The sequence below is a fragment of the Mesoplodon bidens genome (genome assembly GCF_964165515.1).
Source record: "Mesoplodon bidens genome assembly, chromosome: 6".
NCBI classification, from domain to species: Eukaryota; Metazoa; Chordata; class Mammalia; order Artiodactyla; family Ziphiidae; genus Mesoplodon; species Mesoplodon bidens.
In genome coordinates, this window is record NC_138162.1 from 84,812,327 (window position 1) to 84,831,338 (window position 19,012).

The 19,012-nt window shown below is 40.6% G+C and overlaps 1 protein-coding gene across 2 annotated transcripts in view; it reads left to right on the top strand.

The window, feature by feature from the left end:
• PCSK5 (proprotein convertase subtilisin/kexin type 5) overlaps positions 1-19,012 on the top strand; it is a 467,730-nt gene that overhangs the window by 121,673 nt on the left and 327,045 nt on the right. For both annotated transcript variants that reach the window (XM_081236835.1, XM_081236836.1), the window contains exons 4-5: positions 1,208-1,351; positions 5,398-5,474. In XM_081236835.1, the coding sequence (XP_081092961.1) occupies positions 1,208-1,351; positions 5,398-5,474 (221 nt within the window). The remainder of the gene's footprint in view (positions 1-1,207; positions 1,352-5,397; positions 5,475-19,012) is intronic.

Consider the following 19,012-nt stretch of genomic DNA (forward strand, 5'->3'; position numbering starts at 1 on the left):
TAAAACATAAGGAGTGTTCTGAATGGTCTTCCTTGTTTTCTTTGTCATCTGTGTTTCCCCTTTAGAGAGGTCATGAGGACAGGCACCTCATCTTCCCTGTTCACTGCCATACCCCAGCATGTAGTAAGTGCTCAATAAAGTATGTGTTAGATGAGTCAGTGGCAGTGGGGTCTCCATTATGCTTAGAGCATACAGAGCTCATGTTCTCTTCCCCTCTTGAAGTGCTGAACTGTTACAAAGCAGGAGGAAGATAGTGAATGCTGTGGACCTGGGGTGGCTTGCGTTGCCATGGCAGTAGGCTACGGCACATCCCCTTTCCTTTCTTCCTCTGCTGAGCCTTAAGAACCTGGAAAACACCACTCAGAGGGATATTTCATAGAGATGGACTTTGAAGGGGTAATTGTGTGGGTTGGACGAATGCTAGTCAATTATATCGGGAAGAACTGCTGGTTTAATGTATTTATTGATGTGTTTGTATGTTGTAGCCATTGTGGAATGAAATCACTACACCTAATGAGCTAAGATTCGATGCCTCTTCAGCCTGCCCTTCCAAGCCCTCACACACATTTTCCTGTGCCTGTCCCCTGTCTGGACCCTGCACTCTTCTTCTCTCCCTTCTCAAAGTAGCCCTGAATAAGTCTATTGGCTTCCTACAAATTATAAGACAACACTCATTGTTAATTTGCTGAAAGAAATTTGAAGAAACTGTTATTTTTTCTCATTAATGGGTTTCTCACCGCAGTGGCACACCTCTGGCTGGCACCGTACAGAAGCTGCCGGGGTTTTTTTGCAGCCAGGCTTTTCTAGGTGCCTGCTTAAGAAATTATAAGGTATATGTTGTTCAGTTATCTAGTTTGGGTTTATAAATGAAATGCTACAATGCCTTTTGATGTGTCATTAATACATGCTAACAATAAAACGGTGCACCCATTATTCTGCTGTTGAGATATGCTTTATTTATCATGTTTTTCCGAAGGTGTTAGAACAGGGCAGAACTGTCAGGAGAGATTCCTGTCTTGCTTTCCTTCCCCACATCTATCCTTCCTCCCTTCCCCTCTTGTCATGTTGGAGATCTGCGCTTCTACTTGAACAGACAATCCACCCAATTCCTGTTAATTTAATGCATTGTCTTAAGAAGTAGGTGATTTTCCAGCCTCCTCACTATTTGGTAATCTGCAACGTCCAGTTCTCCCTCTTACACCTTTAGCACTGCAGTGACAACACACATCCCTGCCAGTCAGACATGAATATCGAAGGAGCCTGGAAGAGAGGCTACACGGGAAAGAACATCGTGGTCACCATCCTGGATGATGGCATTGAGAGGACCCACCCAGACCTGATGCAGAACTACGTGAGTATTTGCTGTGGTCAGAGCAGCTTCCCTCCTGGGAAACAATGGAACTCATGTGAGGATGCTCCAAAAGGGGGAAAACCACAGAAAAATGCAGCCAACGGGTACAATAGGCTCTGCGTGTTGCTGCCATCTTCTAAAGGATGCACTCTTGGAGGACCGGAAGCAGGAGATAAGGCTATCCCGCTCTCCACTTTTGTGTGCCTTTGATGTTCTGATGACAAAATGCAGATGATAAGGTAGCGGAAACCCCAGCACCCATCCCATGTGCTACTGACAACATCCACTCTTCTCAGCAATTCATCCATGCAGCCAGAGAGCACTCCTTGTTTCCTTTATGGAGAAAGCGTGCTTTGAACTCTTCTCAAGTTACTCTGCGAGTCTCTTTCTCTCTCTGCCTCTCCCTTTTTAAAGGACAATAATGAACAGGCTCCCAGAAGTCCTTAGGAATCAGTCAATTCCCTTGCTTAAGAAAGGACTGAGATTCCAGGACTCAGAACATAAGGTGAGCCCAAGGTCACAGAGCAAATGAAAGGGCTGAGACTCAGTACTTTCACTGAAAACCACAGTCTTGATACCCAGTGCCCACTGGACACTGGGGTCGGTTTGTGTCCCTGGGGTCCCCTTTACCACCATGATATTTCCTGCCTGGAAATAGGTCAATAACCCCTCCCTCTTCTACTCTCCAAACGCCGCCTTTCCATCAGCTTCTCCTCCCTAAGTTTGTTTAAAAATACCATAATTAAGGCTTCCCTGGTGGCGCAGTGGTTGAGAGTCCGCCTGCCGATGCAGGGGACACGGGTTCGTGCCCCGGTCCGGGAAGATCCCACATGCTGCGGAGCAGCTGGGCCCGTGAGCCATGGCCGCTGAGCCTGCGCGTCCGGAGCCTGTGCTCCGCAACGGGAGAGGCCACAACAGTGAGAGGCCTGCGTACCGCAATAAAAAAAAAAAAATACCATAATTATCTCCCAATATGCCATTCTCTGCTCAAATTTGTTTCTCATGACACCTTGGCGTTCTCCCTAAAATATCTCTTTTATTACTTAAGAGCCTGCAGTGACTCCCTCTTATCCACAGAAGCAGCTCTCTGATTCCTGTCAGGACTCAGCAGACACTCCTGGTGGATCCCACTCACACCAGTGCCTTCTAAGCTCTTTTCTGTTGACGACTACTTCCACTAGAACACCGGTATCACTGCATACCCACTAGGACTCCAGTCACTTTTACCTATGTCCCTCTCTGTCCCTTCATAACTCCTTTTAATCCCAAAACTTTGGTTGTATGAGTTTTCCTATATTGTATTTCATGTTGTTATTGAAAAAAATTTCAAAGTTGGTGGTTGTCTCTCAGCTTACACGTTTCCTCTCACAGCCTTGAAAATCCAAGCAGCTCTAAATCATGATGAAGTCAGGACTCATACTGATCCTTAAGAAGGAAAGTCAGGGGCCAGGGTGGGAAGCTTTGCTTCGTGTTTATGGAAGGTGCCCACAGAAAACCCTAGCTATAACTGGGAGGACCACATCCCCTCAGATTTTTCTCTTCTCTATTCTATATTCATCATCATTAAGGGAGCAACATCAGCAAGCCCAGCCCATCTCACGGTGCCCTGAGCTTGTGGAGAGTTCTGAGAGGGGCCTGGCCCATAGCTCCCCATTGCACATTAACACAAAGGACTCACCATCCTCGCAGGCCTGCTGCCTTTCTCTTCTCTTTGCTCCCCAGTAACTGGTGGACACGGCAGTGGCCCATTGTCCTGGACTCATTCAGAATGGACATGGCCTTTTCCTTAAGACGGACATACTGTCCTCTTTAAATCTGCTATTTCTCCCCCCACCCTTCAGCATGGGAAGACATGGTTTCCCTGCACTGTGGGAATGACTCCCTGTATCTGTCTCTCTGACCATCTCTCCTCTGGCTTCTTTCTCATCTGCCGCTTCATTTTCTCATGAAACCATTTAGGTAGCGATTGCCATATATGCTCTCCAATGTTTATTTTTCATTTGCTCAGTCTCACTTATTGCATGACACTTACTTTCTCTTAGTTTTCCTTTTGTCACTCAAACCTGAAAAGATTCTCTTTTTATCAATTTGCAAATAAAATACTTCCAAGTCACTTCCTTGACACATCAGAAACTACCACTGGCTCACACAGCCACCCATATTTCTGACCTACGAAGACCTTCACTCAGGACCACCCACTATCACCTTATACTTTTATCAACTTTAACTGCTTTGTCTCTCAGTATCCTACCCTGCTGCCCTTTTTGTTTCAAAGATTCAGCTAAGAAACTTCACAAATCAATTTTTACAATGAAATGTTGAAACAGTTTCTCCTAAATTAGATGATTTTCCCTAAGGTTGAAAAACAGAGAGAGAGAGAGAGAGAGAGAGAGAGAGAGAAAAGGAACTGCAAGTTCATTTAGTTCTCATTTGTACAAGACACTTGATTGGCTGCCCTTACCCTGCCTCCAAGCACACTCAGATAAACTTGTGTCTCTTCACAGAATGGAATTTTAGAGCTAAAAAGGAACTTCAGTTCAGCCTCCTCATTTGACAGGGTAGACACTGAGGCCTGAAGACTAAAGTGAGTTAGCCCAGGTCATATAAAGAACAGAACTGTGGCTGTCCACTGCCTAGCAAAGAAGTCTTTCTTATCGTATGCAATGCAGTTTTTACAGGGTGTTCCTACTCCCCACTGCATAGAAATGCATTTGATTAAACACAAAGAGCCTTAACCTAAATGAGATTGCATTCTTTACCTTTTTCACTTTTTTCTCCCTGGAAAGAAAATTCTCCAGAATTCACCTGTGCAATTAGCAGTACTGGTGCCCTTTTGATTCTCCTAATGTTAGGGCTGGTAAAGAGTAAGAGAAAAGCACATTGGATGGGGTGGCTGGGTTCCAGTCTTAATTCCATCGGCAGTTCGTTTCATGCCTTTGGCCAAGTCACGTAACCTGTCTCGGGCTTCTGTTTCCTTATAAGTGAAATTGCACAGTGTTGTCCTTCATGCTCTAATGACTGCTGAGGTGGGCTGCTTTGTATGTTCCTTTGTATGGGAAGCAGAGACTTATCACCTTTACATGTCATGTGTATTTTGCTTACTCCCCCCAAACATTTCAGACTCCATGTACTTTAAGTTATTTTCAGAAACAAGAGACTTTGATAAAGACAGAAAACAAAGATAACATTTACTTTCACTAAAACTGATAACAGAAATAAATCATCATAAAGCATCAGAAAATTCAAAACATCCTAAATTAGTTCTATCTATGGTGATATAAATTTAGATGATGGAACAATCCATTAATTTTTTTTTTTTAGTAATTTGAAGATTTTTCACAATCATTTAAAACAAACAAATAAATTCAGCTTTGGTTTCAGAGAAACTTCTTCATTTTGAAACTTTGACATATAACAAAATTTTGATCATTATTTTGGTTGGGGCAAAAGACCATTTGGTGTTAGTATGAAGTCTTGAACTGTAGACCCTTTTATACTAGATAAAACATCTGAAACCAGACAAATATTGCCTAATAGAGGTCCCAAGATACCTGATATAAGAGATTTCTAATAGTGATTTTTAATTGGCTTGCCAATTTTTTGTGAATGATTTCTGTCTCCAAAAATCTTTGAACTGTGATAAGGAATGTGCACACTCAAGAAATGAAGTAAGGAATACAGAGAGAGTCGGCGAAGAATAAATCACTGTCTTCTAGGTGTTCTAGCAGTACTTCGCAGAGAAGATGGTTGTCGAGGACCTCTTCAAAGCACTGGGGTGAGGGGTCAGTGCTAGGTATGAGGGAAAAGTGCTGGCAAGAGTGGACTGGGCACGTCTTTGGTCTGTAGAGAGTATTTCTTCACCTTCACAGGGAAAGATATGACACTGATTATTACAGAACAAGGCATCCTGACACCACCGGACCATGAGTGTATTATTTACTCTAATTACTCTCTTGCAGAAATGTGTTTAAGGAGGCATGAGCCTTCAGGTGCATGGCTAATTAATGAACGCCTGTCTCCTTTCTCTCTCTCCTCTGTGACCACAGGATGCTCTGGCAAGTTGTGACGTGAATGGGAACGACTTAGACCCCATGCCTCGTTATGACGCGAGCAACGAGAACAAGTAAGGCCCAAGTGGGGGTACCTGGCATGTGGCTGGCAGGGAGCTTTGTTTTCTGCTCTTGCGGAGGGAAGTATTTTTTTGAAAATCTTTGGTAACAGATGATCCCTAATTTGCTCCAAGATAAACAAGTGTCTTTCCGCTAAAGCTTCTGGATATAAAAAGGTGTGGTCCACATAGTAAGAATGGTTACAGAGAGAACTCTGGGGAATGACTTGAGGGTGTGGTTGGGGAATACTGTTCCTCAGGTGTTCATTGGCCTGTGACCCATTTGTTTAGGGATAGGGGTGCTAAAGGGAGAGGCAAAACAAAGTGCCCCCCCCAGAGAGTTACTTTATTCTGTTAAGTTCAACGCATTTGATTGAATGCTGTGCTTGAGGTCTCTGCCAGTGCTTTCTGATTTGCTTCTTTTTCTTCTCTACTTTGTAGTGGTTGTGTTCTTTACTAATATACCTGAAATACCTATATGGTTTGCCACGTATGGAACACATTACCTTTCTTATCCTCACAGTCAAGAGCCTTAGAAACCCATGTAACCACGTTTACACTTTCCAGCTAGTACAGTAGTTTTTTTGAAAGCAAATGAAATACACATCCATTTCTTGCTTACGATGATCCAGGCATTTTTAAAAGATTAGTAGGTGTTTCTAATCTCTACATCACATTAACTTTTTTGCTTTTACTACAAAGTTTCTCCAGGATATGGCTGTGATTTAGATACTATCATTTGAATTTTTATTTACATGTTTTTGTTTGGAATCACAGAAGTTATAAAGAGAGGTGTTTTACCCATTTATTATGTACTATTTCTAGCCTGCATTTTTCTGTAGGGAAAAGTTTCTCAGCTGGTATTATTCAAGTAAGTCAATAAGTTTAGATAAAACCAATGCGGCCTAGATAATTGTGATTGTACATGGGTTTCTTTTTTTTTCCCCCTCTTCTTACCATTTACAAAGAAGCCTCAAAAAAGTTACCATGAAAAATATGCTGGTTTTTAACATTAATGAGTCAATATTATAAATCAAATTCAGTGGTGAAAGCATTAATATACAAATTGATGTAGATAGAATTTTCCAGAACTTTCCAAACAAAAAGAGAAAGAGACCTAAAGTAAACTGGATTATTTTCTTTCAAGCATGGTCATTACTGTCTAGATTACACTGTTTAAAGTTATGGTCAATTTCACACAAAGGGTTATAATTTGAGACATTGTGAGCTAATTTATTTAACCCAATTTGCAAACTAGCATGAAACACTGAAGAAGAAACTTGAAGCTTCCATACTTAAAAGGTCACGGATAAATTTCACTCTCCAGTCCATTCTACTCTAGTGTGACACATATACTCCTAAAAATACTTGTACCCTGCAAAGTCTAAAACCATGAGTAATAGGAAAAGCTTAGAAGCTTCATCAATGACACACAGAAAAATGATAGGGACCTATTAAAAATTATTCATGTTAACACTTTTTTCACGTTAAGTGGTTAAGAAATTTATAAAACTATAATGAATGTGGCACTTAATCATTTTTTAAATTTTTTAAATTTAAAAAAGTCCTTTTTTAAATTATCTTTTTTTAAATTCAGCCCTTAGATGTGAAGAAAAAAAAGGCTCAGACAGGTCAAGTGGATAAGGGTTAAACAGGTAATAAGTGATGAAGAAGTTAGGAAACAAAGAATCAAACTCAAGTGGTTTGTTTACAAGCTTTGCTTTGCATATTATACACAAGGCCAGAGCCCTTATGGTAATGAAAAGGAAAATGATCCAAGTATCTGTCATTTAAATGAGTTGTAACTAGAGATAATTGGTTTCAATAACAGTAAATTTGAGAGGAAGAAAGGCTGAATTATTGACCAAAATATTTGGAGAATACAGAGCGCTGAGCTGACCTTTGACATCCTGTCATAAAGAAGGCTCGAGACTGGGTGCCAGTCTGATCCTTCAAAATAGTAAGGATATGATTCATAGCTAGGCTGGGTTCAAAGTCCGTTTCCATCAATTTTATACTTAATCTGTGTCTTACCATTATGAAATTAAATTCTAACTAGTATGTTTATAATATAATTCTCTTGTGACACTGACTTCTTAAGCTGCACTGTTCTTTTTTAATTTTTTATACAATTTATAAAGGCTACACTCCATTTACAGTTTTTACAAAATATTGACGATATTCCCTGTGTTGTACAATATATCCTTGTAGCCTGTCTTACACCCAGTAGTTTGTATCTCCCACTCCCTGACACCTGTACTGCCCCTCCTGGCACTTCATCTTGAATAAGACCTGAAATTTGCTTATGGAAGTGTGTACCCATTGCAGCTACTTCTACTCACATGCCTGCCACTCCGTGTGCAAGAAAAAAAAGAGGAAGAAAAAAGAGATAAAGATGAAAACTTTGAAGAAGAACAGAGAGTAGAGAGGAAAATAACAAAATAGGCTGGGAGGAAGGGGGAAAATAAGCAGAGTGGAGGATACCCTCCAGGATGGTTTTTGGAAGCACAGCAGCTTGCAAGTTATTCTGAATTGGAAGGAGGGTTATCTGAGGTCAAAGAGGAAGTAACAGCACCAGATGTAGACACATGTGGACCATTGTGCTCCTAAGGTGTGCAGTTCTGTGTGTTTCGTGCATTCCTACAGCGCTCGGTGCAACTAGGTATGTTTTCTACAGTCACCTAGAGTTTCTGGGACAAAATTGTGCATAAACAAATGCAAATTTCACATTATAGTCAAATCACTCTCTAATATATCAATGTTATTGGAAGAAATTTGTGTTTTCAAGGCAAGCATGATAGTAGAACTGATTGTACCATATCTGTTGGCTAAAGTTATCCCATCAACATTTGTACGTGTAGAGAAAAGGTAAACAGGAAAGCTAGAGGAAAGTCGAGATCAAGTTAACACCCACAGTATCCTTGTACAGGGTATGAAGGGACAAGAGGGGCTGTAGGTAGAAACTGAAAATGTATTGTGCCCTGTAGCCAGTTCTGTCTGAATCTACATGTGGTGACTTTTGCATCGAAACTCAGTGGTAATGGTGGCTGTTCTCCAAGGGCCTATCTGTCCTGTGACTGACAGTGCTAACTGCAAAGGCTGTGTGTGAAGACAATTCTTTGAGTGTTGGCTTTGATGGCTTTTCACAGGCTGCCTTTTAAAAACTGTATCCTTTGTGAGGATTCCTTTCCAACTTGGCAGCTCCCCAAGACCTTTGTTCAGGAAGAGTCACTACCATCCCGCTTCCTCTGGGGTATTCTGGTGTGTCCTGCTTTGACTCATTCTAAGTACTGTTCATGGTTCGTTGAGTGCAGTGTGGGTTTGAGCATTGGAGGGCACAGGCATTGTTCTGGATGTGTGCTTAGTTTATAGCCTTGACAGTGAAATAGGGCATTTTCAGAGGGGCAACACCACCACTCCAACCTCTGTTTTATGAAAATCAGCAGTCACCTGGGGCATCAGATGTCCCTTTATCTCCTATCAGTACTGCTGCCCAATTTTTTCTTGGCCAACCACAAGCATGTATTCAGACATTTAGGGTTAAAATATCCTCTCTGCTCATTAGACCATAATTATAAATATGAATGATGGATCTGTCTTTAAGTGTGGATCCACAGATAATTCTGTTTCAATAGAAGTCATTTGGCATCAGGAAATAAATAGTGGTCTGTAGTTTAAGAGAGTTGACTTTTATCCTTGGTTCACCTTAATAGCTTTGTGGTCTTTAGGCCTAACTATTCTGAGCTTTAGTATTTTTAAAAATATCTAAAATGGGCATAATAATACCTCCAAAGATTAGCAATAAAATATGTAAAACACCAAGCATAGGGCTGACTATCTAATAGGCACTAGGTAATTATAGTTTTATTATAATTATGTTCAATTCGTATATCCAGTTCTCGATAAATAATCAGTTAAAAATTACAATTATTGGGCTTCCCTGGTGGCGCAGTGGTTGAGAGTCCGCCTGCCGATGCAGGGGTCACGGTTTGTGCCCCGGTCCGGGAGGATCCCACATGCCGCGGAGCAGCTAGGCCTGTGAGCCATAGCCGCTGAGCCTGCACGTCCAGAGCCTGTGCTCTGCAATGGGAGAGGCCACAACAGTGAGAGGCCCACATACCAAAAAAAAAAAAAAAAAAAATTACAATTTTCTCAAAATATATGTGCATATGAACATTTCACATTTCAATTAAGACTTGGAAGTCTTTGTTTATTTCCAAGGTTAGAGGTTTAGATGTGTTTTCTGCTTCTTCAGGGACTGGGAACTGTGGCTCATTTGGTCTACAATAAATCTGCTTTTCTTTAATTCTAATACTCTGTGTCCCTTTAGTGGACCATAAGTCCTTGAATTTGAAGTGAGTTATTGAGGGGGAGGAATTTCTAAATATTGCCTGAATGAAAAAGTTGAGGCATATGCTGTGCAAGTACCTCCTCATTGTACAGTCTGACCAGTAGGCTTCAGAGCATATTGGAATTATTTACACCCGGGTGCGTTTGTTCATTCATTCAGCAGGTACTCATAAAGACGCTACTTTTGTGAATGGCTCTGTGCTAAATGCTTGGGGGATACAATGATGCAATAATATAGGCTACTAACTAATAGGTTGAATTAGGAGATGACTTAGTAAGAAGCTGTAACCTGAAGGGTTTGGGGTCCTCTAGTTGGCTCTTCCTAACCGTAGGTGTGGAACCTGAGAATACGGAGGGTTAACTGAACTGTGTCATTTTGTATAAGGGACTTGAGCTTCCACGGAGTTTGGTATCTGCAGGGGGGGCCTGGAACCAATGTCCCCTGGAAACTGAGGGATGACTATACTAAGAGACAATGCACCCTCAAAACTTTATGCAGATCATATCTCTCAGATTTACCTGATTACATTTCTAGCACTAAAGCTTTGGGGTGAAGAAAATCACCTCTGAAGTAAAAAAGTTATAAAAATCCTTTTCTTATTGCTTTTTCAAGTCCCCAGATGGTGGTGTGTCAAACCTAAATAACAGAAGCTAAAGAAATAGCATTATTAGGGGAGACCATAAACCCTGCTCTCCCATTCCGCTTTGCCTCCATTCGTATTAACTTGTAGAATAAAGCTGACTGCATTATTCTAGGCTTAAAATAGAAAATGCCTCCCTATAAATGAAAGTCTCCTGGCATTTCATACTACTACTCCCATTTCTGATAAATGAATTATTGATGTCGGAGTTAGATTTTTCCTTCCCTGGGTTGCTTCCTTTTAAATATTCCCTGTGCTTGAGTCATAACAACATATTTAGTGGGAGATGAGACCACACTGTGTATCTTGAATGTGTGATATGTGGGCCCAGAATCTAATTCCCTTTCAAAACAAACCAACCTATAGGTTAAAGACTCATTTCCAAAAGGAATGGATTTTTCATTTTTGTTGCTTATCTCTGTTTCCCTGAGGATTTAACCAGGGTGGATGGAAATACGCTTCTGCTCGTCTTTAGTGTCCTTTTCACACATCATTTCTGGTTTTTAGAATGTCGCCATGTTGTGTGGCCTTTTCTTTCTCATCCCTGCGGAGGAGGACTATTGTCAGGAGATAGCGTTGCAAAGCAAAGCCGATAAATGTAGGCAGTGTTATCTACCTATACAGGAACTATTTTAACTCAACACTAGAGAGAAAACCATACTTTAAATCTACCACCTTAACAGATAGAAGCATTATTTCTTCATACCCAGCATTTAGCCAAACATGTTCAGATAAAACTATCCTATAGCTAGGTAGCTCAGACAAAACCTACCAAAAAGAAGTGAGGCCATTATCAGAGGCTGATTTGTTTTTTTTCCTTTTTTTTTTTTTTTCGGTACACAGGCCTCTCACTGTTGTGGCCTCTCCCGTTGCGGAGCACAGGCTCCGGACACGCAGGCTCAGCGGCCATGGCTCACGGGCCCAGCCACTCCATGGCATGTGGGATCCTCCCAGACTGGGACACGAACCCATGTCCCCTGCATCGTCAGGCAGACTCTCAACCACTGAGCCACCAGGGAAGCCCTCCATATATTTTTGAAAAATTTCCCCTAATCCTTTCGCAAAATAACACTACAATGTACTATATAGTAGTTACTTGATCAAAGATTAACGTGTGAATTTATATAATGCTGACTACAAATGTATGTACCAGAGGCCAAATGTGTACAAAAGAGACAATTGTGAAAAATACCTGATCCTTTTCATATACAGCTATAGATTTTATGTCCATGAAAGAACTTGCAACAAATATTGTAGAAATTTTGTTTCTATCCCATAATGTAATATGTTGAGATAAGTAACATTTTGGACCACCTTCTAGGTTCTGGGAAGTGGTCTTGGTCTGGGGCCTCACAGAAAGTTGAGTAACAGTAGGAAATGGCTTCTCTCGGACCAGAAGCCAGCCATCCCGTCCCTTCCCTCACCAGCTGGTAGTCACAAGTCCTGACCATCCTCACCATTTAAATCCTTCTCTTTAATAGCTCTCCAGAGACTCCCCCATTCCATCCATCCACACTAGCCTTCTGTTAGTCTAATCCCCTTCTCTCACCTTCCTCCTTGGAAAATCTCCTGTCTCCAGTCTCAACCCCATCCTGCTGCCCAAGTGATATTTTAGAACCAAAATAAGAATATTAAAATCTTGTAATATCTTGAAATTTTGTTAAAATGCAAAACGCTTCATGACCCCACTCTTCCCTCAAGTCTGCTCTGCTCTCTGTCCACCCCTTCCCCCCACTTTATTTATCTACCCTGCAGGACTTGTGGGGTTCCCCAAAGGTGCCACACTTGTTCAACCTTCCACCATCTGCACCTGCATAATTCCTTCTTTCTCTGCCACTCATGTCACTTCCCCAGTGAAGGCTTCTCTCACCTCTTGCATCCGAGTTGGATGCCCTCCAGTGAGTTTTCACAGCATCTGCGAACTTACTTCTTTTATAAAAGCCTTCACTATTGTAAATGGGGTTACATATACCAAGATAGGGAATAGAGAGGCAAGGAAAGATGCTGAGAAGATGTTTTCCAGTTTAGTTTGGGTTATGAAATGTCTGTTCAGTCACACAAAAATTACAAGAGTATCTACCTTGACTGGCTTGTCTAGATGAATTAGCAATATGTGTCCCAAAGTAGTAACTATTAAATGGTGTTATATATAGTGGACTTTGTGCTGGATAGCTTTATTTTTTTACCCTCTACCCTGCTCTGTACCCCAGAAAGCTGACCTCTGAGGACTGCATTAAGGGACCCCCTTGCCCTCTGGCTTCCCATTGGGTTTGGCCAATGGAACACTCAAGCTGGACATCAGTGGGATTTAGAAGGGTAAAGAAAAGGTATTTGTTTTCTGTTCCCTCCTTGCTGAGCCACTGGGGGTTAGCTGCATCCCAAAAGATCATAACTCCCCTTAGGTGGCCCTAAGGCTGACCTCCTAAGGATTGCCATTTGTGGATTCAATGACCACTTCCTCCCCAGGGCTTCTTAGATCCAGGGGTTTCCCAGTGTTGCTAGTCCAGAATGCTGCATTCTTCCTTGCATCTTCCAGGCATCTTTCCTTGCCTCTCTATTCCCTATCTTGGTACACGTGACCCCATTTACAATACCGAAGGTTTTTATAAAAGAAGTAAGTTCGCAGATGCTGTGAAAACTCACTGGAGGACATCCAACTCGGGAGAGAAGCCTTCACAGGGGAAGTGACATGAGTGGCATAGAAAGAAGGAATTATGCAGGTGCAGATGGTGGAAGGTTGAACAAGTGTGGCACCTTTTGGGGAACCCTGCAAGTCCTGCAGGGTTCCCCAAATCCTGTCTGCTTCTCTATGTAAGTTCCTTGAATACATTTTTTAATACTAAGATACAAGTCTCTGGAATAAGTTTTTATACCCAGTATAAAAGAGCACAGACACATCTAAGAAACAAAATATCTATGTCCATAGGAGTTGTCTTAATGGCTGTTTATTTATTCTTTAATGAGAGCTGGGTAAATACAGAAAATGGTTATCTAACCTCAAATTCCTATATACCTGACACCTGAAGTGTAAATATTTATTTTTATAAAATACTGTATTAATTATTCCAGGGCTCATAATCATGATAATGCAGCCTTCAGGCCCTTTGTTGTTTCCTTTGTCAGTTTCAATGTGTTCTCCTCAAGGATTTGGGGACATAATCTCTTGGGGCTCACGGTACCAGTTTTGATAAAGGGTCTGATGCTATAGGTTACAGTAAGGTTTGGGTTTAATTTGTGCTAACCCACTGCACTATTGACATGAATAATTGATCGTTGCTTCAATTTAAATTTCTTATTTAAAAAACAGACTCACGAATTCCTGAGGTCTCTAAAGCAGATGGAAATTGCAGTAAGGGAAAGAGATAAGTATCCTTTTTAAATATGGATTAAGCATTTGAGCAGGGTTCCAGACAGGTATACTTATTTATCTTTCTCTTTTCATCTTCTCCTCTAACCTCCACCTTGGATCCTTCTATTTTCTCATGTTTCCTTATATCCAGAAATATGTAAAATCGAAAGCACGAATACCTTGAGAGGTCAGTGCTACCAGTGTGTTATTTGTATTATTACAGAGCAGTAGAGAAGGCATCCAGGACCTTTCAAATGTGATCAGCCAGTGTCCACAGGCTGAACAGGAAGGCAGACTGAGGAGAAAAGAACCCTTGTTTTGTTTATCTCTCTCGTTGTGTAGATACCAGAAGAAGAACATGCTGAAAATGTAACCAAACTGCAAACTGGTTGATGGTTCATTTCAGTATTAAGATATTATTTAGATATTGGTTGCCTTCCTATTCAAATCAAATGCCCTCTTAGATAAAGGACTGAAGTTAGAATTTTGTTTTTACAAGCTAAAGGAGATGTCATAGTTTTTACGTTTTAGCAGTACAGTTAATTACAGTAGAAGTCTATTGTTCCAGTGTACTTAAGTATGTGTGTGTATAACATCTGTGGTAGCTGTGCATTTCAATTATAATCCTTAATAAAAGATGGAAAGGTAGAAAGTATGTCTTAGATCAGGACATATTTGCTCAGTTCTTATCTCATAAAATAGGTCACCAAAGAAGGCAAGGTGATAGAGGGAAAAAATGTCCTGATTTTGGGTGAGACCTGGGTACCAGTCCCAGCCTTGCTGTTCATTATATCTGTGGCCTTGGAGAAGCATTCTTATCAATGTCTCCTCCTGCCACATCAGTATCTCGATGACCCTGTTTGACTTAAACAACCAAAAAATCCATAAGTCTATGGGGTTGCTACTTGGCTGCATTTGAATGCAGTGCAAGCAGCTGCTAATACAGTGAGCACGTCAGTATGTTGTCTCATTTACCGCTCACAACAACCCACAATTGGAGAGAGAGTCTGGAGAGGTGAAGTAAAGTGGCTAATGTCACCACGTGGCAGACTCACAATTTGAGCTCATTTGTTCTCACGCCATCTGTTCACCTGCATAGTTAATTAACCTGTGGTCAAGTAGATGAGAAATTAATTCCTGTGTTGAGCACATGCTTCAGTAAGTTTACTACCTGGGAAGAACTGCATTTACCAGAATGCCTTACTGCTGTATTCAGTAAATACCCAGCAGCCTGGCTTTACCAAGTTCTGGTGCTCAGAACCCTGTTTCTCCAGAGAGAGGGGATTGATCCACAAAGGTTGTCAACACCTTATGTACACATAACTTTGGCCAAGTAACAAAAATCCTTTATTACAGAAAATAATTGTGCAGATCTGACTTCACAGTGATATTTGTTCTATGGAAATCAATGAAGACCACCCAAATGACACTCTGGGCTAATTATTCGGAGCTTGCTATAGCAAGGGAGTCAGATAGTGTCACTTTAAGAGACTCAAAGGCAGGCACATGGCCCAGAAAGCTTTAAAGTGTTAAAACAAAAAAAGAGGAAGACTTCAGGTATGGTCTGATCAGAGGGTGCCATGTGGAAACTGGAGCTTGGGTCTCTGTTCTTAAACAATTCTACTAGTATATATTAACAGCTTTAAAAAAATCTGAATGAGTATCAGCTGGTCATCATGTTAATGTAGATAAATGTTTTGGTAAACTCTGTAAAATTGCCACAGGTATGGATGTAGGTAGTCTTATTAAGGGTGATAAAGTGTAATAAGATAAAGTTTTAGTCTGATCCTCAGATGGCAGATAGTTAATTTTTTCTCTATGGAGATATGGACTGTTTGAAGTTGGAATCACATAACCTAAGAGACACTGTCCCAATGGTTTTACACTTACATGACAGCCCTTGAGAGTGCTCTGGAAATGTAGGCTGAGAAAGGAAGAATCTCTATAGGAGGAAGAAACTGAGACCAAGGAGAGCCTGTGGGAATCAGAAACCTTTTCCTGCCCTCAGATGGGTGTAGAGTCTTGAAGATGTGTCCTGCTTTGGGAAATTGTGGTGAATTATCTTGCCTATAGAACACCTAAAATAACTTGAAGGAATTGGGAGCAGTTGACTACTGGTGATTTTCCAGCAGATTTCCCTGAATCCCTGCTTTCTCTGCCTCATGTTCTCATCACAAGCTGCCATCTCACGAATTTTAGAAAAGACTGACCTTTGCTACAAGAGTTTACCTCTTCCTATTTTTAGAGATCCTTACGCCATCTGCATATAATTTACGTATGCTAGTAAATGCATTTGAATTTGCATGAATTGCAGGTAGAGTACCTGTGGTGACATCCTGGGCTGAGAGTAGCTGACTGCTACAGATTTTGTATGACCTTTTTGCTCTTGGTTGGTTTTTCCTTTCTGAGATTCATTCTCACTGGATCACACCCCCTCCGACACCTGTCTGGATTGCCAAATATAGACTCTTATTTTCTCCACAACCCTCCAGCAGCCCCGCCCCCCACCCCTGTATCACAAATCTCTCTCTTTTTCCACTATCCTGATACCTTGATCTTCCCATAGGCTCTAGTATTTTGTTGCCATCGTTCAGAGAAAGAAGAACACATTTGTCGCCAGTGATCACCTGGTCTTGGCACCAGTGTATATAGTTTGTACTGGGTGATCTGACTAGAACATGAATGGTTCAGCAGCTTTAACTGTGACTTGTGTTGTTAATTTTATTGACTATCTGACTCTTTCATAGAATTTATTTCCTTCCTAAATGAATGACAGATCCCTTTAATGCTTTTCAGAGGAAAGAGAACTATCTGAAACAAAAACACTTGTTTTCTTCTCTCTCTTATCTGCCCATCTCACGCAACACATAAGAAGTATTGTGGGAGGCTGGGTAATGGAGCATCTGAGAAAGAGCTGGGGTTTGAATGAAAAAGATCAAAGAATTAGAGGACTTGATTTGGTTGAAATTTAACTCAAATGGAGGCAAAAGGGGTCCCCAAAGGGTCCCCACATCTCAGAAGCCACTCCATTAACAGCCATGCATTTGCCTTATCATCCACAGTTTGAAGCATTACCATTTATGGGACAGTAGAGGCCCCAGTTATTGTGGCTATAGTTTTCCCCAATAGAGAGATGCCATAGCAACTGTGGCTTAATTTTCGATTGGTTGAATTTGTGTCAAATTGTTCAGCCTCTACAGGGAGTAATACTAGTGGCGTTATAATGGTGGAACCACATTCTACAACATGGAAGTATGGGAACAAGACCTATTTTGTTGGTGTACTTGTAGGAGTGTTCATTCGTATTTGTTGAAATCTTTGTAGCTCAAATGCAAATATGAGCAGTTATTCAGGTATGCCATTGCAAATTATATGGATATTCTTTCTTGCAGATTTTATGATCATACGTACTATTTTTATTGATTATTATTATTATTTTTATTTTTATTGATTCCATTTATCATCATCCAGTTTTCTCATAGTGTCTCTATGAGCTTCTGTTAAAATCCACATTGTAAAACTTATTTCAACTATAAGGTATACTAACTCCGTTTAATTCATCTTGGTTGAAACAAAATGCACACGACAGCTTCATATCTGTTACGTTTTTTCCTTGTCTCTTGTCAGGGAGATGTTGTTTACTCTTATGCTCAGAAAGTCAACTTTGTTAACAGTGGTACTCATCTTAAATTCACGTGTTTTTTAATAAGATGTATAGGTTTCTGAAATCTATATGAATGTTATACACATAGATTTCCCACACGTGTACTTGGAGTAAACCAGGACAATGTGAATGCGGGAGGGAGGCCCAAGTAACTGTTAGATAAGTTGTTTAATAAAATTGAATGATCCTTTTCTAAACTGAGAGGATGTTTTGAGCCATACCAAAGTATAACTGTGCTGATACAGTGACCAACACTACATGTTGTTCATACTTGAAAAGTCATGGCTATGTCAGCCAATGTACATGAACTGCTTGGTTGGTTTTCCTGTGAGCAGTTCTATAGCCTTGAGGAGCTTGGTACATAATTTGGGCAGGAGAGCGGAGAACAACTTTGTACCCCAAAGAAACCCTAGCTATTTTTGCCTTGGGCTATAAACTCAACAAAGTTTAAATAGAGTTCAGCAGGGTCAGTATATGTTTTCCATGAGAGATGAGAAAAAAGAGCAGGTTTTCTGGTCGCTCGACTGGCGTTAGTCCTTTCAAGCCATTTCAGATTTCACCTTCTCAAATACAGAGGAGCCATCTACCAAGGATAATAATTTATTTAGAACTTTACAGTTCACAAAGCATTTTTACGTGTATTCTCACTTGACTTATAAAAATTCATATCAGATAGGTAGTAGGTAGTTGTTTTGGTCCCCCAGTGTCTGCATTCTTTTTTATGCATAAGGAATATTCTGTCTTTTGAGTCTTGGTGGAGAGTCAAGACTACTCTCCAGTATGGTGGCTGGAATTACCAGATCCAATAGTGATTTGCTCATCCTGCACCGCTCTAGTCTCGGACACGAACCATATGGTCTAGATTCTAAAAATCAGTAGCACATGTGCAGCCTGGTGACAGAAAAGGCCAAGTAAGCTCTCACTCACTTGTGTTCTTCCTTCCCACCCCCTCCTTCTCCCAGCAGAGCCTCCCTCATAGAACAGCCAGGTGTTTTTCTTGATCCTTCACCTCCATCTTGCTAATTCTGTGTTTTGTGTGTTCCCAACCATTCTGACATTCCCAGTATCCTTTGAACAAAGTACTTTTCTGCTTAACTCAGTTGCAGCAAAGAACCTGAAATGAAATGTTATTGCTGTCCCCTTTTTTCCAGGGGAAGAAAATAAAATTCAAGGCAGGTTTACATAGCTCATGAAAGTGAATCTGGCTTCCAAATTCATGTTCTTTGTATCACATAATGCACTCTAATTTGGAACATGATACTAGGTGTTCTTTTTTTGAATATAATGTTCATAAGTAATAGATACTTTTAATTCATGGCAATAATTGTTATTTTTGAGAATTTAGTGATTATGTTATGGCATATAGTTTCATTCAGAAAAGATTTTTTGAATACCTACTAGGAGAATAGCACTTAAAAATCAAACTGGTGATATACTTAGAATATGTAAAAATTTAAGATTTGATCCATCACTTAATTAATACAGTTAAAACAAGCCATTAGGCAAGATGTGGTTTGGAGACCATTGTTTTTCCAAAAGTGTTTCATGG